The sequence below is a fragment of the Mastigoproctus giganteus genome, chromosome 6 (assembly GCF_048544385.1).
Source record: "Mastigoproctus giganteus isolate SK-2022 chromosome 6, ASM4854438v1, whole genome shotgun sequence".
Lineage (NCBI taxonomy): Eukaryota > Metazoa > Arthropoda > Arachnida > Uropygi > Thelyphonidae > Mastigoproctus > Mastigoproctus giganteus.
Genome location: NC_143580.1, coordinates 219,978,492 through 220,004,379, shown reverse-complemented (window position 1 = coordinate 220,004,379; position 25,888 = coordinate 219,978,492). Strand labels below are relative to the sequence as shown.

General features: G+C 37.9%; 1 protein-coding gene across 4 annotated transcripts in view; it reads right to left on the bottom strand.

Annotated features, from left to right (window-relative positions):
- Nucleotides 1-25,888, bottom strand: part of LOC150085001 (muscarinic acetylcholine receptor DM1-like) — a 181,659-nt gene that overhangs the window by 9,715 nt on the left and 146,056 nt on the right. For 2 of the 4 annotated variants that reach the window (XM_090375706.1, XM_090375707.1), the window contains exon 3: nucleotides 24,349-24,465. The exons of 1 other annotated variant lie outside the window; for it this stretch is intronic. In XM_090375706.1, coding sequence (XP_090231832.1) covers nucleotides 24,349-24,465 — 117 coding nt within the window. Of the gene's footprint in view, nucleotides 1-24,348; nucleotides 24,466-25,888 lie in introns of those variants that run through there. One more of the 4 variants, XM_090375704.1, reaches the window with a different exon arrangement.

Here is a 25,888-nt window from a genome sequence, read left to right as displayed (position 1 = left end):
TGTAGAGGGACCCAGGCGTTCCGTCCCATATTTAATGTTCACTACTCATTTATATTTTTATAAACTGAAAATGTTTACGTCGTTAGACTACCTTCTCTGCATCCAGATTTAGAGGTGATTCTAATTAGGATGGACAGAGTTCAGTCTTGTGCAATGAAATCATTCTAAAAATCATGGCAGGGGAGTCGAAATTTTATTCCAATTTACATCTCATTTACTAAAGAAACATCCACACATAAAACTCCAATTAGTATCTAGATGAAGAAGGATATTCATTAATTCCGTCATTCTCAACTGGGGGGGTTGAAATGGCGAGAATTTAAACATTATTAACGCATGCGTAGTCATCAATATCGCTGAAGTCACCTGACCTTCGTGTAAACAGGGTACTTCATGATCTGCGAAGATGATCTTCGTATTCCTGTCTTAAACAAAATGTCCCTTTCCCTCGCAAATCAATAGATCAATCCAAAGTTTCTCTCCTTACCTGTCTTGTTTATCATTAACTTATGAGGCTGCATCATTATTTTAAGTAAACTTTGTGTTATTGAAAACATCCAAAGATATTTATTGAGAAATATCATCTAGCCACATAAAAAGAAGAATCCTAATGATAAAAAAGATGCCATCGCAGCATTAAATAAAGTGTGTAAATGTGTTCCAGATGAATCCAGACAAATTTCTTATTTATTCCGTGGCCACCAGAGCTTTGCAAAGTGCAAAAAGACATTCGGCAACTTAACTTTTCCAGGACAATGCTGAAAATGGTGATAAACTTAAATATTTTCTCTGTCAAAGCAAGAAAAGGCACTTTAAAGATGGCGGATTGATTCTGAAGGTTTTTTTGTTGTTGTTTTATTGGGAAATCAGTGGAGTAGAAGAACGTTGGTGGTGTCTAGAAATTTATTTAAATAAATAAACAGTATAGGATGGTAAATATGCTGGTTGGGTATTGATCATTTATTTGAGAAGATGCTTTTCAAAAGATATTGCAGTAAACTACGTATTCAGAGCGAGCCACATAAAGAAGGTACCTTCCCATTTACCTTTTCCATCTATTTAAATGAGTGGTGATAAGTGTGCAGAAGATGAGAGAGCTTTTTGATACACCATTACGACTCCAGTAATGGCATCTCAGCGCAGACTAGTGGATAATACTCGAACTGTGGGATTAAACTTCTAAGATGGAGGGACATGAGTTTCCCCCATAAATAAATCTTAATAAATAGTACTTGCTAATGAAGGATCTCTCCATTTCATGAAAAGGATAGATGCACCTAATAAAGTGGCCACTCAGTGTATTTTTACCAGTCTTCTACAACGCACAGACCATATTTTCAAACTGCGCTCGCCATCCTAGTAATGGATGTAGAAACTGAGTTATCGGAAAATTGTTTTTGTAGTCTACACAAGTGAGCTGAAATCTTTTCTCGAATGCATCTGAAAGCCTGGGTTTCTTCCCCTTCCGGGCCCTCCACCCCCACGTGCTTACTTATTCACAAGTTTACTGGAAGACCAAACATGTGCCAGAGTCACTTTTCCCTACAGGAAACTGCATGAAGATTCAAACCTAATTACTGCGTTGCTATTAGATTCCGGGTGGTTGAATAAAATTTAATTTTTACCTTTGGATAATAAACTTAGACAAACATCCTGCCTAGACGATGTTTGCATAAAAGTAGTTTTTATTCTACTTTCCGAATGACTGATACTGAAAGTAGAAGAAGAAGAAGAAAAAGAAAGAAAGAATCATCCGGGTTGTCTTATATGGTTTCGAGAAGCGAGTTACACGATGCAGAACCTGCAGATAATTTTATTCCAGACTCTGTTTTGGTTATTTTCTTAAAATCTATACGAAGATGAATATCTTATGCGGGGAAGAGAGAGAAAAGGGATAGTTCCTGAATGTTTGAACTCAGGAAATAATTTTATTTAAAAGTAAAAACAGAGAGAGAGAGAGAGAGAGAGAGAGAACAGAATGAAGAAATCGAATTTAAATTTGCGTATTCAATGATTTTAAATTATTTCAAGGTAATTGAAGTACAGGTAATTGCAGTTTGGAGTTTCCATTGGACCAATTTTGATTCGGATTTAAAAGAAGCCATCTTCAACCATCTGTGGTTGGAGATTTTACATTCGTACAATCTCGAGATTCCAAATTCACTCTCATCAGAGATATCTGATTTAGAGTGCAGTTTGAATGGGAGAAAGAGAGAGACGTATGAGCTGCAGATTCCCGAGATCTTCCTTAGAATTTCTCACAAAAAAAAAAAGAAGGTTAATACTTAGTGCAAGTAACTGAAGCCACTTTGTAACTACAAGACAGAATATCACAACTTGGAATTATGCCCCTGTAATCTTGGACATACATTCTCCTGCCATCTACCGGGAGTTTGCTGAATCTTCAATGGTTGTACGGTGGCACTTCCATTCAGCGAATTAACAATCAATAGAAGAATGAATGCTTATACAGATGTATAAAAATTCATTGATGGGTGGTTGCTAATAATTTTTGTGAGGTTTCCCTCATAAAAATTATCAGCAACCACCCATCACGTTTACGTTCTCTCATCCCTGGTATATTCTCTTCATCTCCTTTATGTCTTGATGGAAGTTTTCAGTCTTTTTTCACTGACAGAACCAAGATATCCTAGTTGGGAGGAAGTCTGTGTTGGAATGCAGGAAATGAACCTTCAGGCTTATCGTACATCTGATACGAGGAAATTATCGAGCATATTTCCTAATGTCCATCTTTCTCGTTTCATAAATGTCTGAAAAACATTTTTGAATCCAATCCACGCTTAGAATTGAACCATGGTTTTCGTTCCCTCAAAGTGTTTGTACCAATAAAAGTGGTACAGAATTGGTTTAGATTCAGTTCCATCAACTCGCTCACTCATAACTTCATTGTGGGTACAAAGCACTTCATTCGGTGATGGAAGGGGTAGTACTAGAGTTGAGGGAGCCTGGGTGCAAGAAGTAATATCAAGACTATCCAGTCCACTTTTCATGTGCTGAGGAGAACCCCTCAGCTCAGGGAAAGTGGTTTTTAGGGTGTTTCAATCGAGGTACGTTGCGCCCACTTCACTCCTAGATCCGGTTCTGGATTACTGTTCCCAGACATTCTTCGAATTCACACTCAGCTGTCTGATGCGAAGATTAACGTGATCCATCGATCCAGGATAAATTACCGATAGAGCAATTTGTCGATGATTAAAGGGTCTGTGTTTGTGATAATGCAAGAAAAATCAATCAGCAATCAGCATTCATTAATCTTGTAATAATAAAACAGATATAATTTTTGCTTATTTTATTTTAGAAAAAAAAAAAAGAATTGACATTTTGGAAGGCAATGGAATTAAAAATGAATGTCGTTTTTGAGTTCAGCTTACTCCAGTTATTGAAGAACGTATAATTAGCAGTTTGCAATCAATGGGTTATTCTATAATACAGAAAGGTATAGGTAAGAATTTAAATTTTGTCCAAGGCAGTCCTGATTGCTGATGGCCTAAAGTGCACGACACCATAGAAATGTATAGAAAATTTCCCCCGTTAAGAGGAAAAGTTTTTCTCAAGGTGGAATATGTTCTTTTTTCCTATTTGTAATGCAGATTTCTCTGTTCTTCCATATTACTTACGTACCGGACATCGTGTTGCTATCAGAAGAAAGATTTCGGAAGCGTTCTTTATCCAGAATATAAGCAACAAACGCATCTAACTCCCTTGGCAACAAGGCACCACAGGGCGTGTCTGAGCCAACGCTATTGTGATGTAATCAGTTGCAGTTCTAACGATTACACGAGAATATGATCTCTCCATGGATCTAAACACATTTAGAAGATTGTGCTTTCTTCTCTCTGGGGCCATTAGTCGCAGCTGCGGTAGATATTCAAAGCGCGCGCGCAAATAAACTTCCATCCCTTCCCCCTTCCCTTCTTTCAATCAACCTTCGAAGAAAGATGAGGACAAACCGCCTTGAGAAATTAACGTGGTTTGTAAAAAAAGGTATCAATTAGAATTAATGAGGTAATCGGCAATAAAAATTTTGCTTTCAGAGTAACGATTGAAATGAGCTAGTAGTTGTCATGGAAACGTAACGATCTCGAGAAATGTAGTTTTTAGGGTGAAATCTCTATTTAAATAAATAAATAAATAAATTTTCTATTTATACTCCTGGACAACCAAACGGTCAGAGGAGTTATTATTTGGTTGTCAGGGAAATTAAGTGATCTCGAGAAATGTAATTTTTAGGGTGAAAATCTCAGTTTAGTTGCCATGGAAACCCGGTGATCTCGATAAATGTAATTCTGAAGGCTGAAATCCCAATTAGTTGCCATGGAGAAGCAGTGATCTCGAAAAATGTAATTTTGAAGGGTGAAATATGAATTTAGTTGTCATGGTAACTCATTGATCTCGATAAATGTAATTTTAAGGGTGAAATCTGAATTAAGTTGTCATAGAAACGCAGTGATCTCGAGAAATGCAATTTTTAGGGTGAAACCTCAATTTAATTGTCATGGTAACTCGGTGATCTCGATAAATGTAATTTTAAGGGTGAAATCTCAATTTAGTTGTCTTGGAAACGTAACGATCTCGAGAAATGTAAGTTTTAGAGTGGAATGTCAATTTGGTTGTCAGGGAAATTAAGTGATTCGAGAATTGTAATTTTTAGGGTGAAATCTCTATTTAGTTGTCATGGAAACTCAGAGAATCTCGAGAAATATAATTAATTAGAGCGAAATCTCAATTTAGTCGTCATAGAAACACAATGATCTCGAGAAATGTAATTTTTAGGGTGAAATCTCAATTTAGTTGTCATGGAAGCGTAGTGATGTCCAGAAATGCAATTTTTAGAGTGAAATCTCAATTTAATTGTCGTGGAAATTAAGTGATCTCAAGAAATGTAAATTTTATGGTGAAATCTCTATTTAGTTGTCATGGAAACTCGGCGATCTCGATAAATGTAATACTGAAGGGTGAAATCTGAATTTAGTTGTCATAGAAACGCAGTGATCTCGAGAAATGTAATTTTTTGGGTGAAATCTCAATTTAATCGTCATGGTAACTCGGTGATCTCGATAAATGTAATTTTAAGGTTGAAATCTAAATTTAGTTGTCTTGGAAACGTAATGATCTCGAGAAATGTAAGTTTCAGAGTGAAATCTCAATTTGGTTGTCAGGGAAATTAAGTGATCTCGAGAAATGTAATTTTTAGGGTGCAAATCTCAATTTAGTTGTCATGGTAACTCGGTGATCTCGATAAATGTAATTTTAAAGGTGAAATCTCAATTTAGTTGTCATGGAGAAGCAGTGATCTCGAAAAATGTAATTTTGAAGGGTGAAATCCCAATTTAGTTGTCATGGAAACAAAATGATCTCGAGAAGTATCATTCGTATATTTATGCATTCGTAAATGTACAAATATTCGAATATTTTAAACAAATATTCGTATATTTATGCATTTTTATTCCAATAGTTACACCGATCCCAATTAGCATTTGTTAATTAAGACCCTATTCTCTCTATTCCCTATAATAATAATAATAATAATAATAATAATAATAATTTAAAGCCAGCCACAGAGCGTGCAGAGAGATTTCAGAGGTCACTTCTGTTGCTGAAACTACTTAGATTTGTCGGAATCTCCTTCACCTGACCTTGTAAGCTCTTTACAATCGCATGACATGCTGACATCAGCCGTGATGCTTGGCCATCTACAGTTACTGTGTCATTTCGACTGCTGGCAACGATCCATTTTCTAAATGCAATTTAGAAAGCAACATGTACAAAGCAAGATCATTAACTGAGATTTTTTTCCTTTAACTGATTCTTTGCCCATAAATTTTAGTTCATTGGAATTCACAGGTTTGTAATGTCCATCAATGGATCAAAAACGGGTGGATAGAGACAGAATGAATACTCATCTGTCAGATTGCCGAGAATCTTTTATCTCTTTATGTGATATCGCAGTTGGGGGAGGGGGAACGAAGGGGAGTAAAATGCTGTTGCAACTTGAATGGCCAGGAACGAGCTTCATCAGCAGTTGGGAGTTTGAAGTGGCTTCTTTCAGATGAAATATAGCATCAGTTTAACGATCAGAGCTTTCAGAGTAGCAACAGGATGTATCAAAAATAGAATATATCTATCGATTTCGATCGACATCGTTTAATCTTTGTCTAGGCAGGAAAAAAAATAATCACCAGGCGTCACTGATTTTATTTTTTGTCTGCGCGTGTCCGTGCTCGAAATCTTCGTTTGGTTTCCACCACTTTCTAACTGTTTCTAAGAAATTGCCATCAATTGAATGTACTTGTTATTTCTTAAGGATGTCAATTCTCTTTATACCGGATGATTTTTCAAGAGCAGAAAAAGTCATCAAATAGTAGATACAGAAAAAAATATTGAGTAATAATAAGAATTCAGATATGTGAGGTATACACCGAGTAGCCACTTTATTAGATACATTATTCGGGAGTTGTTGTTGTTGTTGTTGTTGGGTTTTAAGAGCATCAGTGACTAAGGCCATGTAAATTGCGTGTGTTCTGTGGGCGATTTTCTCTTTCCTGGATGAAAAACCCGATTTTTGGGAGAAAAACCATGTACCCACGCCTTGTGAAAAAAAAGGCACATAAAAATTCCTCACGTGATTCAGGGGACTCGAACTCAGGTCTTTTCCACCTGATGAGAGGGCTGGTACCCTCTCATTGACAAAAGGGTCCATGTTTGTAAATGGTGGCAGTTAAATGATGGTGAAGTTCGAAGAAACAGATTTTCTAGGCGTGGCTTAATTAGTTACCTATCAGAGTCCATGCCACGATGGGTAAAAAAGTACCAGATATTGAATAAAGGTTTGTAATATTTTCACCAGTGAGTGTATATTCCTGTTAATATACGAACAACTTCACGAATACGCTGAGGCTTCAATCTTAGCCATAATTTTATGTGTGATAGTACGGATAAATTCTTTAACAATCTCACTGCCACCAGTTGATAGATCAAGGTACTATGTACAACTGTTCAACAGGGAGTAATATGTTTTTGAAACTTTAATGGAAACCTGGTGATGCTGATATACGCTTTGGCAATCAAGAAGGCAGTTTCGCAGAGTTGAATACGTTGACACTTCTTGATGGAAGTGTTCGCTATACGCGAAATGTCGCAGCGTCATGCCATTGGTCTTAATTAAGTAGTAATGGGCAAGGAATGTTACCAGGATGCTAGTAGACATTGCAATTACACTAATGAAGGTGACCCTCTTTGCCATTCCTAGGAGGTTATCAATTCATTTACTTGGGAACGTTCTTGCTAAGGAATCGGTTGATGTGTGACACGCTGAGAATTGAAAACACAGATTAAAACAGCAAGTGAATATAAACTGCTGAGAAGGAATCCGGGAAGAAAAGTGTCAGGATTTAAAAATAGATGAAGGCACGAAGTGACAAACTGAAGTGTTCAATCAGTGCTATGTCCAATACAGTTTCATTCATCCAAATTACTTTCTACCTGTAGAGAATAATTTGGTTGAATTATTGGAAGAAACTGGAGTTTTTCATCCATTTTAACGAATCAAGAGACCGCAAAATACTCACAATTTTCAGATACAGTACTGACGCAACCTTATCTTACTTGCCTTGGCGCAAAACAATCTGAACTGATTTCAATAAGCAGATTGCCTTGGTTTTTGCCAAGGCAAGTAAGATTATGAAGCTCCAGGAGGCCATAAAATTGTGTATATTCTGTGGTCCATTTGTCCTTTTTACTGGATAAACATCTGTAGTTTCTTTTTGGGGCGATCCTGAATCCCTTACCCAAGACCGACAGAGTTGGACACGGTGTAAAACAGCCACTGACTCTTCCCTTCTTGATGGAATTCGAACTCGGGCTTTTTTTAGCACGTGATATTCAAAGTTTTGTCCTAATATTTTGGCAAGTGCATATGTCTTAATGATTCTAACATCATCTTTCATCTCTGTTCGATGCATTTAGAGAAAAAGTCTTTGCTTAATTGAAGAAACCTTCCCGGAAAGAATAATGGATAATTATCTCAAGGAATTCATGAAAGGTGTGGAATTAAATAAATCCACGCAATTTTTAGAGTAAATGGGGAAAAAACTGTCTCCATCAGAGTGATCTGTAGTGGCGTGGAAAAAAATTTCTTCTCTTTCTTTCTGAATGTGTTACAGAGGATGTAATAGCACACCCGGGATCATCAATCATCAGTTATCAACTTGGTTCAAAGAGCACAGATGATTAGTACCTGACTCTAACCTCAGTGCAACAGTTAGAAGACAAAATTGATCGCGGTTGCGCAAAAAAATTATTTTTTCGCCAAGAACATCCCCTTCCTGTTTCTTTTTCCCTCTATTAGTATATTCCAACTTTTCTTCTATCGTCCATCAATCTTTCTCTTTCTCTTTCTATCATTCTCTGCGTTTCAGGAAGAATTGAGACACTTTTCTTCAGTTTATCCCTGTTTATGCTGAAGTCTGCGCTAATAAATGCAAATCTCTCGAAGGCGCCATTATTCTGAACAAACCCTTCACGAAGAAGTAAAAGCTAATTGTGGTCCGTCTTTGGTGTTGCCAGAGGGCGCTGGTTACGCCGAGACCATCAATCATGTGGTACGAATTGGGTTCAAAGGGCACTGATCATTAATACACTGCCAAGCTCCAGCAACAGTTATCTTGCTGAAGTGGAATTGCAAAAATTGTCTCGTTTTTGTCCATTTGAAGCAACCTCTGTTAGATTGGATAAGAACTGAGAATTGACGAGTGCTTAATAATTTAAACTAAAATTCTTTAATTCTTTCTCTTTTAAAATTGCACGATCTGAAAATGTGGTTGGGAATTCAAGATGTGGTTGAAGATAACAATCTTCAAAGATAAAACACAATTCGTCTGTAGAATATTCACATTTCCATCTTCTATGAATTCTTAATTGATTTGAGTCATTTATAATTTATACAATCCTTTAAACAACAACGCCACACATTCCTCTTCAGTTTTCCATGATGGAAAGAAATAATTAATTCAACAGAGAGACGCAAACAACAGGAACAGAAAAGAAAAGAGAGAAATAAAAATGTAATTGTTCAGATGTGAGTGTGTTTTGGAGAAAGCGTATGAGTGTATAAGTGAGTAACAGAGAGATAAATGATCAAAGACAGAGAAAGAGAAATAAATGAGAAATTAAACGTGTGGAATGAGAAAGAGGAACAAATCAAAGCATAGAGAGAAAGACAGAGGGAGATGAACAAATCAAAGTATAGTATATAGACCTAGAGAAATGAAGAAATCGGAGTACATAGAGATAGAAAGGAAAGGGAAGGAGGAGAGAGAGAGAGAGATTAACTCATGAAGCATCACGAAGTCATAAATAATTAATTTCTTCGTGAAAAGGGAGGATTTATCTTCGCGTGTGACCCCCTTTTCAGGTAGCTGTTGCGCGTGTCGCCGGCCCGATAAGAAATGATTGATGCGTCAGTCCCTGCTTGAGTGTTGACGACAGCAAAATTAGCAAAAGAAGGGTCCAACACATCTATTTATCAAATGCAAATTAACATCCCGGGAAAAAGAAAAAAAAATCACCATTTTGACAGAGAGAGAGACCCCAAAGATTTTCTTTCACCTTGACGATGATAAACCCCAACTCGTTCTTCATTTTAAATTAAAATCCGATGACCCTCCACCTGGCAACATTACTGTCCTCTGGAGGAAACTGCTCCGCTTTCAATATTCGACACGTGCTAACTAAGCCCCCACTTCATTAGAAAAACTCACAAAAACGATCAATAAATGGATAAAATCTTACTCAAGGAGTCGTAATAACTCCCCATGTTTCCAATGTCTCCAAACTGGAGTGGTTAACTCTCGATGTCCCAACGCATCCATTGGAGTTAGCAATTATCGCACAAAAACGAGATCTGCAAATTCTTTTCATCTTAAGTATTAAAAGTAATTAAACTTGCGACTGATTATTTCGGGACTAATTCTCCCTGGCGACATCTCATTAAAGGAATCCTTCAATCGCACTGAGATAAAGTTAACTCATTGCTAATTAACTGCTCGACAAATCCTCTTGGAACAAATGCACGAGCATCTTTCTGTTTTCCAAACTGGCACGGATTACGATAAAGTGTACTGATGGGGGCACTCGTTTTCTATTGGGGTCACCCATCCCCTCCTTTTTACCCATGTCGCATTTCATGCAGGAGTTTTTATGACATTACAAACAATCCACATGTAATGCAGACCTTTTATAACAATACCAACAATCTACATTTAATGCAAGTGTTTTTGTACACATTTGCGTTTACACTTACTGGCAAAAAATTGAGAAACTTTTATTCAATATCTAGGAGGGCTACCTTACGCGCGTAGGCATGGAATTCACTACATGTCTAGTGAATCTGCCCCCGCTACGAGGATCTTTGTAGCCAACCAATCACAGATATACACGACTTTCCATAAGATAGAGATCAGCTTTTCATAACAGACCAACAGTTCTACTAAGCTTTTCCCAACTTCGCTCAGACGTTTTTCACCCACAGAAGAACAATAATGGCCACAGAAAACCATACACCTCCTGTCCGCGACTAATGTCTTATGCACCTTTCTCCGAACCTCAGGATCAAAATGGGCATCCTCACCTAAAACCTTTGCCAACTGAACCTGGACTTGACTTAAACCGGACACGCCTCAACCGAGTGTGGCTCTACTATTATCCTTAACTAGGACTTACAGTGTCTTGAAGTATTTCCCTGGACTGACTTTCATATTGACCTTCTACTGCCACCTACATGAACTGCTTACCCTGGAACATCCATAGTAGGATCCTCTTGCCAATCCAGCCACATGGCTGGATAGGATCTCACCTGACCACACTAAACCATGGGTACGATGCTGCTAACCCAGTCTTCGGATTTGGTAGGATCTAGTGGTTTAAGACTACTCCAATGCCAACAGGTGACAACACCCAGCACCCTCGCTGGGTGGTTTTCTTCACCCTCCCTGAGAATACTCCTCCCTCTTTCACCTATTATAGCCAAAGTCCCACCGATAATTCGGGGGATGGCTTCATCTACATATCCTCACCCTTACTCTTCTTTCTCCCTCCCTTTCTGTCTCCCGTTATTGTTTTAAATTGGTTTTCATCCAGGAAGCTCAGGCGAACCCAATCCGAAGACTGGGTTAGCAGCATCGTACCCATGGTTTAGTGTGGTCAGGTGAGATCCTATCCAGCCATGTGGCTGGGTTGGCAAGGGGATCCTACTATGGATGTTTCAGGGTAAACAATCCAGGAGACCAGCCAGCGAATAATAGGCAGCCTGGATTACCTCTTCTATATGCACCAGGTGTCTGAGGGAGTCTACTTCCAAATTTGACCATGCTTTCAATAGGGTATTTGTGAACTGCTGTTGGTAGAGAAATGCGAAGGCAAATTGCCCTTTCCAACACATCCAAGATTTTCTCAATTCCATTCAAATCTGGAGAATTAGATGTGCGCAGTAGATGTTGGAAATCTTGGTAACTTTCCTCAAATTATTCAGATACAAATTTTCACAGTGGATAATTTTGTTGTCATCTTGAAATTCCTTAATTTTTTGCATTTAATGTATATAAACGTTTCTAAAGTTCCAATTTAACTCCTTCTTTCTGAAAATTAACTTCCACAACTGTACAAAATGTGTTTATATTTGTAGATAAATTGATGTTCCTGCTTTGTTACTAACTTCGTCAATTCTTAGAAAACGCTACTTAAGGGCCGGCTCAGATGCAGCTTTCACTTGACTTTTTTTATAGCGCCATAAGTGAAGTTTTTTTAATCAGGGATTAAATAAAAATGTCTCTGTTTGCAGAGATGCTAAAGATGGGCTTCATTTTATGTATCTAAATGTCCAGGAGTGAACGATCGATTACAAATTGTATCACCTCTTAATGAAATGGATATTACGTTTCAGAAATATGTAAATATTATTCATGAAATTTTAATAGAAAACTGTATGGGTTGATATAAATATATAATTATGGAAAACCTGAAAAGATTTCTTAATCTGAAAACCAGCGGTTTTAAAAATTTCCAGATAACTTGGAGTCAAAAAAGAGTCACATGATAAAGAAACACCTCCTTGGATGAAGAAAAATAATACTAATCAAAAAGTTTGAAAATAAGTAAATTTTTTTCAATCTTTCGCACTTAGGTTGTTTAAAACAAGCTCAAAAAATTTTATTGAGAAACCCTCAAACATTTCCACTCAAGGACTACTTGGAGGGTAATGAGCATGCGTATGGCAACGTTGTATAGCGAGTAGTGTTTTAGGTGCACGAGAGACTTATACCATATTATACCAAATTGGGTGGTTTCTGTGGTTCATTTGCTTGTTTTATAAATGAAAACCCCGGAGATAAACCTCGTGTGAGACTGACTAATTCAGCAACATTGAGAAAAAAGTCCACGAAATTCCTTGTGACTTTGGACTTTTCCATCCATTATGGAAGTAAAAGCGAGGACTCATGTTTACCCGTTGAAATTTTTATGGTTTCAATGCCCTACCACTAATACCTGGAAACTCCTCCATTGACAGTTGATCAACTATCAAAAGAAGCACCATGAGTCAGACAACTATAAATATGCTCATAGAAGGAGACAGTAAGTAATATAGAAGGAGACAGCAAGTAAGAATGCCAATGCCAGATTCCGCGATCGACAGAGTTACAGACCTCCAGCATGGAATGAAAATACGATGCCACATAAGATTGGCCACCATTAAATTCTAATCAAAATTAATTAATAGCTACAGCTTTGGGAGGATTTCGAGCTATTGATTCGTCGAATTAATTATAACTGATCAACCTTAACTACAGTTTTGCAATTAGCAGATTTTCCAACGAATAAATATGATCCTTAAAAGCCATTGCACAGAATTTCCCTTTTTCGAAAAGATTCGCAATTTTCCAACAACAGAAGGGAGCCGAAGACACCTTGACATCAATAGAAAACGTTTAAAAAAAAAGAGGAAAGATGCTACTCAAGCAAAACGGGGAATACGTCCAACTCCAATCAGTGCAACCCTCACCTGAAGTCGAGTAACCTTGCTATATGATGCCGGGCACTCAATGGAACACACACAACAGGTCTTCTCACATAACGTCCGTGTCTGTGAAGATTTGGAATAAATTGTGTGGACGTCAAAGTTCCTGTCGCTGCTGCAAAGATCCGAGCAGTTGGATGGATTCAAATATTGGATGCAAGACGGCAAGTAGAAAAAGAGCGATTTTTCCTGGGTGTTTTTGATGGTCTATGACCCTGTCCTGGACAGCTACTAACCGTCTAAGTTTCATCAAGTCCGTCTCTGATGACATTTTAAGATGCTTCAATCGAAAGGTGCAGCTGTAGCTTACTAAATGCGTCTGTGACATGGTCAACCATTTTACGAAGTGGTCACATGCCAAACTTTGTGCGTTCTCGGCTTTTATTTGTTGGAGAAGAGTAATTCACATCTTTACATCAGTCCTTGAACGATTGATAAGTTTCTGCTACAATGGATGAAGCCGTTGTCCAATAGATCTTGCAGTGATCCCTTAATTGTTTTAACCAGAGTATTTTAGCTCTGGAAGCAGATTGGATCAACTGTATTAAATGTAGATAATGGCATACGCTGTTGATTAATTGGTTTAAACAGACAGACAGAATGATAGATTGATTGACAGCTTAACTGATTAAAAGACAGATTGGGAAAATAGTAATCTTCGAATGTGTTATATGAGCAACTCCAATCAGTGACAACAAAGATGTTCATCTCTTTGTGTGTCCCGTGGAACAATGAGGAAGTCCTCCCTCCCTCCCTCCCTTCCTTGCAGTCGGGAATTGTAAAGGATGACTCTCCTGCTATCGCCGAGAATAATAGTGACTGGTCTGAAGGAAGGGAAGTGTGGAGCGAGGTGTTGTACAGCTGGAAGAGCAGTTGAAAAAGGTGATGGGACGCCATAAAGCATGCTCCATTACAGACAGCAGAGAGACTCCAAAAACAAAGAAACCTGGAAATAAATCAACGAATGCCACCTTACCTCTTCGACAGAACAAAGAAAGAGAATTTCCGAACAGATACCATCAGGAAAGGACGCGTCGCGATTCATTTCGCTTGATCTATCGTCCGTTAGACCGAAAGAACCGAGTTGTGCAATTGGGATGATAAGAACCAAGCCAATGTCCGATTCTTCTTACTTTCAGAGAAGTAAAAGAAAGTAAAACTGACCAGAAGACGTGGGAATATTTATCCGCACGCTCTCTGGTGTCACTGAAAGAAAGTGGCAATAGGAGGCGTTTCAAATCCACTGTTCCAGTGAATAAAAGAGAGAGAGAGAAAAAGAGAGGAATCGAATTTGGTTGCTTCAAAATCGCGATTGATCGTAATGTAAAATTACTCCACTCATTGTGGCTTTAATGGTGTGAAAAACGAGGTCTTTATAAAGTTCGCAAGCGTCTAGTTTGATAAATGATGGGCTTTCTCAAGCTCATCTCTAAGAACAAGTCATTTGCAGTTTAAAGAACTTGCTCTTCTCCTCCGCACTCTACCTCCAGCTAAATAACAAGAGAAGGAAGAAAAAGATACGATAGTCAGAAGGCAATGAGTTATCTTTCACCAGTCCAAAAAAAAGAGAGATTTTATAGCATGGGTAATGTAGTCCGGGGGTTGAATGGAAGCACATTGTGCAAATCATTTCTATTTAACTTTACTGCATGGATAAAATAAGTTTGGTGCGAAGAATCTCAGAGAGAGTGAGAGAAAAACAGAAATAAATAGGATGGTAAAATTAAAGTGGTTTAGGAGAAAGTGGTATTCTTTTCACTCATGCTCCATCCTTAAGTACCGCGTTGGATTTGCACACAATTTGATGGGCCCCTTGGAGAGACGCATAAACAATCCATTGCAGTTGCATCTTTAACCTGATGCAGCAGAATGGAGTCTTATTTCGTTAGAATATCCCTTAATTGCTAAAGGAAAATCACTTTATCAGTTAACTACATTAATTACACATTGTAATTAGCACTAAATTACGATTGTCGTCAAGGATCTTGCTAATTACTTTCATAAATCAAGATCAAAGCAGCTAATTGGTGACTTATTAGCGCAATTTTCTAGTTAATGTAATATCTTACTGCTTTAGGTTACCCTGGTATTGGAATAAGAGGTTACTATGGAAACGATTAAGTTCTTATGATTCTTCTGCGTCCATTGTCCTCCATGAGAAATTCTAAGAGTCTTGTCGTAATAATACAATCTCAATAATCGCGGTGGAGAGCTTCTTCTCTCTTCCCACCCCACAACCTATCCATGACTACTCCAAGTTTTAAGAAATCCATGTTTTAAGCAAGCCCTCAAAGTTATTTTGTTGAACAACTAACACCGGTTTCCTTCGACTAGCCAAGCGCATCTGTTTACAACTCTTCAACTGAGATAAGTCTACACTACCCTACCAAAAGTATGCGGACACCAGCACGCTTGGAAAAACAAAAATATCGATAAGATATACTGATAAGGTCTCTGATAAGAGTATTGATCTGTCTTCAACACCTTCGATAAGTTTCTTGTAGTCGGCATCAAGTTGCGTCCATTCCTGCTTAAGTTTAGTCAAAGAAAGGGGCATATTGGTCACGCCGGACATAATTCACCCTGAATGTGTTCCATCGGATTCAAGTGGGAACTGTGGGCTGGCCATGATTTTCCTCGAATAAAGTCTTCATACTGTTCGCTGTATGGGATTGAGAATTGTTTAGAGCAACATGGCCGGAGCGCACACAATAATCTCCGAAAAGTAGGAGCCTCCTTCTTGGCGACGTGATCACCAAAGGAGGTCTGTGACTGGAACGCTGGCAGTGATTGATGTCGGCTGTCGTTCGCCCGGATCAATACAGTGTTCTGAGTGTCGGGAGAGAGCAGTAAGGGTTCTCACAATCCCGTTACAACGAGTGATGTATAGCATTTTGCACGCCGGGAACAAAGAGAATTAGGAGGAAATTACAGGCGTGCACAAAACCCATCTTCATATAAGGGCGTCTGCTTTGCTGCAAACACTTGTGACTTCACTCCCTTCTTTTGCTTTTTCCCCCTCCCGGTCTCTTTCTTTTTGTTATCGATTGAACAGCACATGCGTCTTGCACTGTAGAACCCGGCCATGGCTGATAATTGAGATATCAATAGCATAGGTAGGAGACAATTTAATTACTAAGCCTCTCCACCCACCTGTTTATATTGGGTGGGAGACCCAACGAAGTCATATCAACTTTACCAATCAGCGAAATGGATCCTTCGAAACAGGACAGCATCTCCAATGGAAGTGTGGCCAACTTTTAACTGTAGTCGGCATCAAGTCTAAGCAAAATTAAAAATCTAATGGAATAATACAAATCAAAAATATAAACTAAATATTGGAGGCCAGCCAAACTCTTAAAATATTTTGAACAATGGGCCAACCAAAACCAAATATTGAAAACATTTTGAAGAATATGTCAACGAAAGCTATAACTTGTTGAACAATAGACTAACCAAAATCAATATTTGTTGGACAATAGTATAACCAAAATCAAAAATCTTTGAACAATGGTCTAACCAAAATCAAACTATTCAAAACATTTTGAAGAATAGGCCAACCAAAAACAAAACTTGTTCAAAAATAGTCTAACAAAAACCAAAATATTCAAAACATTTTAAAGGATAGGCCAACCTAAGCTAAAACTTGTTGAACAATAGTCTAACCAAAATTAGTATCTGTTGAACAGTAGTTTAACAAAAATCAAAATTTGCCGAACAATGGTCTAACCAAAATCAAAATATTCAAGAACATTTTGAAGAATAGGCCAACTAAAATCAAATAGTGTGCGGTGAAGAGCAGCAAAATCAAAAAATTGTTGAACACTACCCTAATGGAAATCAGAAATTACAGCGGATAATAGGCTAATTCAAACTAAAAATATATATTGAAAGATATGCCAATCAAAAATTGAAATCTATATTAGCCAACCAAAATATTCAAAACATTTTGAAGAATAGGCCAACCAAAGCTAAACTTATTGAACAATAGTCTAACCAACATCAAAATCTGTTGAACAATCGTTTAGGCAAAATCAAAATTTGTTGTTATTGTTCAACAAAATCAAAATTTGTTGAACAATAGTTTAACCAAAATAACAATTTGTTGGAACAAAGTTCTAACCATTCTAACCTAATGGAAATCATAAAATTCTGCGCAATTATTTATTTTGAAGAATAGGCCAACAAAAGCTAAAATTTGTTGAACAATAGTTTATCAACATCAAAATGTTTTGAGCAATAGTTTAGGCAAAATCAAAATTTGTTGTAATTTGTCTGACCAAAATCAAAATATTCAAAACATTTTGAAGAATAGGCCACTAAAATCAAATGGTGCATGCGTTCAAGAACAGGCCAACCAAAATCAAAAATTTGTTGAACGCTACCCTAATGGAAATCAAAAATTACGCCGGATAATAAGATAATTAAAATTGAAATGTATATTGAAAAATATGGCAATCAAAATTTGAAATCTATATTGGCCAACAATAGGCCAACCAAAATCAAAAATTTTTATTGAATAATAAGTTAAATCTTTGATTTTGGTTAATTAGCTACCCCAAATCAAAAATTTTATTTCAGAAAGTTGGTATCTTACGAGGGCTGTTTGAAAAGTAAGGTAATAGATTTAAGGAAAAACAAGTTTGTTTGTTGTTTAGGAGCATTAGCAACTAAGGCCATATTGCTCCGGGATATGCGATGGTCATTCCCTGACCTTTCCGTATTTGGTGGTGACGGGCTCGAACCCCGGTCTAATCAAGAAGCGTGTGCTACACACTGCTGCTCCTTCCCACCTGGCTACGGAGGCGCCTGGAAAAACAAGTAAATCAAGATACTTTATAGCACTACTTTGCGACATAATCATCCGTTCCATGAGTGGGGAGTCGTACCATAGTCTTAAAATTTAGGGACATTCCCATTTAACCAGGTTTCAATATAATCTTTAACTCCATCATCATCACCTACTCGCTCTTCCAGATGTTTTTTTCAAATGCCACATGAAAATTAGAAGGGCAAGGTTGGACCTATGGGGTGTTTGTTTACAGCCCTTGAACTGATGCACTAGAAATTGGGTGGCTGCAGGGATAGGGTTGTGATTAATGGATATTCTTCCAATTGATGTAACGTCAGAAGTGGGGTCCCTAATGGGTAAACACTTGGAGAGACTAATGGATCAACACAGTTCAGGCTACTACTGAATATCTAGGATCTTAGTCCGTTTGGTCATCTAATATCAAAGAAGATGTATAGGAAGAATCTTTAACAATATTCTTCATCGCAAAAAAAAAGAGAGGACATGAACCATTAACCATGCAAAGTTACAAAACTACTTGCTACCTTGAAGACCATTAAACGTATTCGGTTATCAAGATAAGATATCAACAAACAGTTAATGGAACAGTAGCGACACCTTCAACTTTTAAAAGAATTCCATCCAAGATTTTAAACATTTTTCTCTTATCAATACTTTATGAAATGCAATTTCTGTAAAGGAACACCTTTGGGGTTTGAAAGACTGGGTGCTATAAAAGCCCACCAGAGGAATAAGTTGTACCATAATTACTGGGCTCGAGGCTAAAATAAATGCGGAGAATTACATCGATAAAAAGGAAACCTTTTGAAGAGTAAAATTTAATCACTTTGCATGGCAGAAGAGATGGAATTTGTAGGATTTCGACCAAGAATAGATTCGCTTTTCATCATTGGGGTGGTTTTGATAGAAATCTTATTACGATGGTGAGCGCAAATTGCCTTAAAAGCAGAAAAGGTAAAAGGGGAGGGGTGGAAGGATGAAATGGAGAAGGAATATTTGCATCTCCAACAAAAGACCGATGCTTTATTGTTCTTCTTTTCGAACTTTGCAACATTGGTAGATTGTTGACGAGAGACTTGCTCAAAGATACGGATTCTACAGTAAACCTATCATATGTCTCGCGCTCTGGAGTGTTTGCAACTTTGGAAAATAGACGATGGAATCTTATTTTCTGACTAACAAGTTCGTAAAGGATTTGTGGAGAGAACGAATAAGATAGATTTAATTGACTCATAAAATTCTGCGCAATTATGTATGGAATAAGTCGTGGAGGAAAAGAAATTGTAAATTGAAGTAAACAAAGGATGTTCAACAAGAGAAGACTTTTCTAAGAGTTAATTATATTGGTATTGGACGACAAATACCATTTAAGCGTCTTTATACACTGCGCGACAAAATTAATAGAACAAAGCCTTTCATGAATGTTGTCCAACAGTATTGCTGAAGGAAGATATTTGATATAATAGTCATCCTGGCATGCAAATTTCGAGTATCCAATAGAAATCGATCTACCACCTTACAGAACGCACATTATGCAAATTATTCATGCCTATAAAGACACAGGTTGCGACCACATCACTTCATTCCCGTTTTTTGGCTTGCTCACAGCCACATCTTCAGTACTCAGGATGACTCTTTGAGATGGCGGGCCGTTGGACAACTTGACGCTGGGCATTCGCAGATGTAGGTGACACGTTCGCTTAATGTGTCACGCAGTGCCGTCTTAGCACTATGGAAGCAGGTTCAAGATGCAGGAACCATTACAGGAAGAGTTGGCCAAGGTTGCACCAGAACTGACCATTATCTGGCTCTAACAGCAAGATGGAATGTCATCAACTGTCTCTTGAGGTTGCTGCAGCCACAGGTGAAACCATTTCCAACGGGGCTGTGTTAAGAAGGCTCAACTCAAGTGGAATCTATGCAAGGAAGCCAGTGGTTTGTATTCCATTAACCCCAAACCACTGCGAGCTCGTCGAGAATGGTACCGTAATCACGTGATTTGGAGCATGGCAAATGGGGTGCAGTTCTATTCTCTGATGAGTCGTTTTAGCCAACAAATATATTCCAGAGGTTATTTCATCTGGAGACAACGAGGAATGTAGTACCATTCCTACAACGTCAGAGAAAGGGACACTTACTGTGAAGGCGGTGTCAATGGTCGAACTCCTCTTCATGTTTTTGATATGGGCACCGTAACTGCGCAAAGGTACCAAGAATACATCCACAAATCCTACGCGCGACCTTTTAGGGGTGTGAAATTGTAACCCCGACATCAGTCCCATCTAAAATTTGTAGGATTCAGTGGAATGCAGCATTCGCCAGTTCAAGACAGTGCCTCCCATGCTGACAAATTTTGGGACGTCCTTCCGTCCAGCTGGTCCACGATATGTGAGGACACCTTCCATGGTCTCATATAGTCGATGTCACGCGGAGTGCAAACGGGGATCACAGGAAAAGGCAGCCGAACACGCTTTTAGGTAGGTGGTCATAATTTTTTGGCCCACTACTGTATATTTTCTGAAGAAGCAGGTGGAAATGTATGCACTGCCCTACCATGATTTGAATACAATCATGTGCAAGCATGATTGTACTCAAAAACATTCGATTCACACAGTTCGAGATTTATATCTATAGTTTACGAATTGAAGATCGCAATCTACCGGGAGGTCGCAATTTTTGATGAAAAATAAATTCTCATTAAAATTATATAAATAAATAAAAGGATTTGAATTACATACTTCAATTTGTACTCTACCCTTAAATGGTGTCACCCTTTGTCTACCTCTGCTATAGTATCATCATAACCGCGCATGCTCCATCTATTAAATTGCTTCCACCACTTTTAACTCCTCTCTGCATGTTTATTTACAGTAGGAGATATTTAAAAATAGCCTAAAATGAATGCCTTTTGTGTTATCCTTCGCTTTCCAAACATCATGTGACACAACCAAAGGATAAATGAACTTCATCCACTTGCGTGTACAATATTATGCTTCTGCTCCTACCAGACACCTTTGATCACACTAGTGTGCGTGAAATTGCACCATGCATTGTGCCGTCCCTCCTACAGCTACCTTGATATAGTAGGGCGAAGTAAATGTTCACAAAACTTTTATTATTGTATGTCTTGAATCCCGTTGCCTTGGTAATAACTCACTAAGAGAAAGAAAAGCTCGGGCAGAAAGAAATGTGCTGCCTACTTATAACACGCCGCCCCTTAGACGCATGCAGGATCACGTTAATTAATAGTTAATTTATTTTTTAACACTCGTGCGATTATTTATGCTTTATTACATCATCAAATTACTTGTAGATACATATTACTCCTTAACTCTTTTACAGAATCGATCATATTCCATCATCCATGATGCAATTTGCCCTGGAAGGAAGATACACTAAGTGGTCAGCTTATTAGGTACATCAGGATAGGGCTTCGGGAGCATCAGCGATTATGGCCATATTGTTTGTAAATTGCGCGTTCTGAGGTCGATTTTATGTTTGCTGGATGAGAAATCCAAGTTTCCAGGAGAAAAGACCATGCTACCATCGCTTGAGACCGAATATTCAGCCACGTTGTGAAAAAGGCCCACAAATTCCCCACGAGGGCATCAGGTATGGACTCTACAAAGTACAAAAGTATTCTAAAATCATGCTGGACATGAAAGAGTCGTGTTATCCATGGATTGATCGTCATACCGTACCTTAACCCAATTCTTACCATCAGTATGGAGCCTCTAGAACTGGAACACGTCTATTGCCCAAATGTCCACCTATAAAATACTAAAAGGCAACACTGGGAAGTACTACAAAAACCTCCTGGGAAAGCTAAGAGAGGCAGAAAGCTATCGCCTCCTATCCAACAATGCTCCTGCTCATTAGACTGCTCTCACATTGGACTTTTCAATTAAATGTGGCTTTGAAAATCTGCAGCATCCACCTTATAGTCCCAAATATCATACTTCTTCCTCTTCTCTAAAATGAAGGAACCATTGAGTCCTCATCTTTCAGAATGACGAGGTAGTAATTTAATGAAGTGGAAACCTGGTTTTCTGCTCAAAGTGAGGAATTGCAAACAAAGACTCCTGAAAGAGTTAACCATAGACGCAAAAAATGTCCCTAGAAGACAGCTGCTTAGAGAAAGATGAAATTGCCAGCCAATTTCAAATCCCTAACTAAAATATTTCTAGATGAAGCCTATTTGCCCGTCCCTGTATTTAATCAAATGTACTCTCAGTCTATTACACCGATTATATAAATTTAAGTTAGACCCAAGGATGGACGAAGATAAATCAATTTTTGGGTGTGATTGGATCCAGTTGTTTTCTGTCTACATTTTTAATACTTTTTTATGCGAATTGTCTTTCACTCCAAAGTCCACAAAGTGGAATTGCCCAAGTCTAAACAAAGTAAATTGGTAGAGTAGAAATAGATGGTTTCTCACCGATATTGCTTACCCGGTCTGGAACTATTTCCTGTTCCAAGGCGAACAGGAAGAGTCTGAACACGTTAAAGCAGTGTAATGTCCGCCCAACATCTGTCCTTGAAAGCTGTATTGATCGAGGCATGTCCAAGAACAAATCATTCTGAAAAGCACTTCTGTGATCAAAGTGGCCCTGTTATAGTGTTCCCAAAAATCAATCAGAACAGGAGAGGTGAAAAGTAATCCCAAAAATAAAAAGACACTTTCTCAGCAAAGAGACGAAGAGAAGAAAAAATATCTTCCCTTTTATAGCGCATAAAATTTAGTTTAATAATAAATCACATCCATTTATGTACAATTTGTGGTTGGTGGATAATAAAATAGTAGATGGAAGCCAACATCGCATCTTCCACAAGATACCGTTAGATGGCGCTGATGGCGCCTCCTCAGTGTGAATGCAAAATTATTTTATTGATCGATAGATTATTTCCTCTCCAAGGCGTGTTGAAAAGAATGGCAACTGGCTAACTGGAAATACCAAAGCGCCACCTATCTTTGTAAAAATAAATACCTTCTGTTATGGAGAGCGTCTTTGGTGTATGGAACGATTTTATTTATCGGTTCACAGTCGTTTGAGAGAGAGGAAAATGGAGGAAACTGAGGAAACTTGGATTATAATTAATCAAATTGCGGGTTTTATTTATAATTTAACAAAAATTTAAATATTTTATAAATGATCAAAAGAGCATTTTAAAATGTTATTACTTCCTCTTTTTTTGATTTTGGTGATCCGGGATTATGCGGGATTCGGATTAACGGGGTTCGAATAATCGAGACTGACGTCGAAGACGTATCGATAACTAATGGTGTTTCTTTCCTCAGCAAAACTTCTTTTACTAACAAAAATTAGGCAGACCCGTCTGATAAATTGCCCAAGATTTATATCCAAAGAGTAAGCAACTCACTGAAACCTTAAGCTTTATTTACTACCAGTGGAAGCGAATAAGATGCTATCTAAATGTACATCTTATAAGTTTAATGACTTTTCATCTTGGGCAGCATCCTAAGGAGGAAGCTTAGTGCCATTCGAGTATAATTTACGATGTTGTGAAGACTAACCTGCACATCATAAAAGTCCCTCAGTTGGGGGGGTTGGAACGAATAAAATCTTTACTCCAATAAGCAACTAACTTGGGGGGAAGGAAAAGCTAGAAATTTTCTGTGGTTTGATTAATTTTCTGTCTTGTCTCTCTTATCTCTCCATTATTTCCAACGACCCCAGTATTTAAAGCTAAAAAGAAAGTCAAAGGAAAAGTTGATATTAAAGAATCTTAATTTTTGCCCTCATTAGCTCTTCAACTCGTAAAGAACTTTGCTAAGTTTTCTTAAGTGACCAATTATCTTTAACAAAACTAACGTTGATTTAGGTAATTAAAATCTAGAGTTTTCTAATTGGAAATATAAATTTGAGGGTTTTTGTATGAATTTCACCTTTTTGTGGTTGTTTTGAGTTGAGTACCAAGAAACTCCTGAAAGTTAAGCAAGTTTAAACATTTCTTAAACAAACTTTAAGTGAAGAACGTTATATTTTCAGAAGATCGGACGTCATCACCAAATTCTTCTTTCACCCATCAGAACCTCGTGGAGGTCCAATGGATGAAGAACAATTTTGGAACCTCATTGGTTCCAGTTGGTAGGATCGCCGTCCTGCCCAAACCACATGGAAAAGACCTGATTTCGAATCCAACTGATGGCTGGAGGAACTTTTATGGACTTTTTCACAACGTGGCCGAGTTAGTCGGTCTCAGGCGGTTAGACTGGTTTCTCCTTGCAGAAACTTGGGTTTTTCATCCAGAAACAGAAAATCGACCTCACCCAATTTACAGACAATATACACGCAGCAATATGACCTTAGTCCCTGAGGCTTCTAGAACCCAACAACAATCCATTGGAATTCGCCAAAGAATTTTCTAGACCGATTAAGTTTATTAAATTGTATATTTAAATATATTGAGTTCGACTTACTTTAATTTAATGCATCCTGGTGGGTTAACTTTCAAGTTGTAATAATTTTTTCTTGTAAGGACATTCATGTTTTGAGTCGAAGTAAATCCATCCTCATAATAATGCACCAAAAGCCAGCTGTAAAGGAATGGATATTTTTAAAGTTGAAAATCAGAAATCTGAAGTTTTTAATCATTATGATTATTAAGGTCATTTAGAAATAATTAAATGTCCAGCTTATTGAATCCTGGAAGTCCATTCTTACCATTTAATTTTTCGAAGAATCAAGACTGGTAGAAATCGTGAATCTTACATGGAAAAATACTGTAGGGAGAACACATTCAGAACGGATTGATCTCGTTTTACCAACAGTTTGGTGAGTAGAGCATAGAGAGCGAGATGTTCACTTGCATAAAACTCTATTAGTATACAAATGGAAGTTATGCACTGGAAGACGAGATTAGAGTGATGAGCTTAAACAGATATCCTATAGCTCCTTGAAGCATCTCAGAAGAGAAATGCTCGCATATGGACCATTTGGAAGAGGAAGTCCCTTGTAAACATCTTATTCCAAAGAAGAATTTCCACGAAGAGCGAGCAAACACACGCGTCTACGCATGCCCGTACCATACTGATACAAAATGGAAAGTTGCCAACTGGAAGGTATTGAGATTAATATTAGTATTAATATTCGAATGGTATAATCAGCCAAGGAAGTGAGCTTATTCTGCATATACCAGAAAGAGAAGAAAATTCTCCTTGTCAGAAAGCGTCTATCCTACTCCTTGAATTTGGCCATCCTCTCCACCTCGGCCACATATGTAGGCTGGTTAGTTATTTTAAGTTTTTAGGCGCATCAGCAACTTGGGCAATATGGGGTTGTATAAAATTAGTAAATTGTGTGTGTTCTGTGGTCGATTTGGTGTTTTAAGGAAGAAAAACCTGAGTTTCCGGGAGAAAAAACCACGCTACTCTACCTTAGATCGATTAACTCAGTTATCTTGTCAAAAAGACCCATAAACATTGCTCGCGTCATTGATGGGATTCGAACTCAGGTCTTTTGTTCTACCACTGTTTGGCGCATAATGGCCTTCAGAAGCCATTGCGCCATAAAACCTCCAACAACAAAAACAATGTCTATTCCACCCGGTATGGAGTGGACGGTGTCTTATCAATGATTTGTTTTATCAATGTACCTTTGCATCTCAGGAAAAGATTATAGTTCCATTATACAAGTTAATGGTGAGATCAACTCCTCACTGGGTGGTTGAGGTTAGCAAAATTAAAGAGAGAACTCAATTGGTACTGTTTGGTGGTTGGAAGAGAATGATATGCGTGGATATAAGTTGTATATGGTTACTTTTTCCTTATAGGGTGCAGCAAAAGCCTGGCCTCCTTGCATAGTTTGGTTTACGAGCACTTGTATCGACTTCTCAATGTGACCTTTTTGGTAATTCTTATACAACCCCTATATCTGTCCGAAGTTTCTTGCTGTCCTCATTTCATCCTGTTCTTTGGCACACCACCATACCACATTTTGTCCAGCATCACTGCAAGCTGC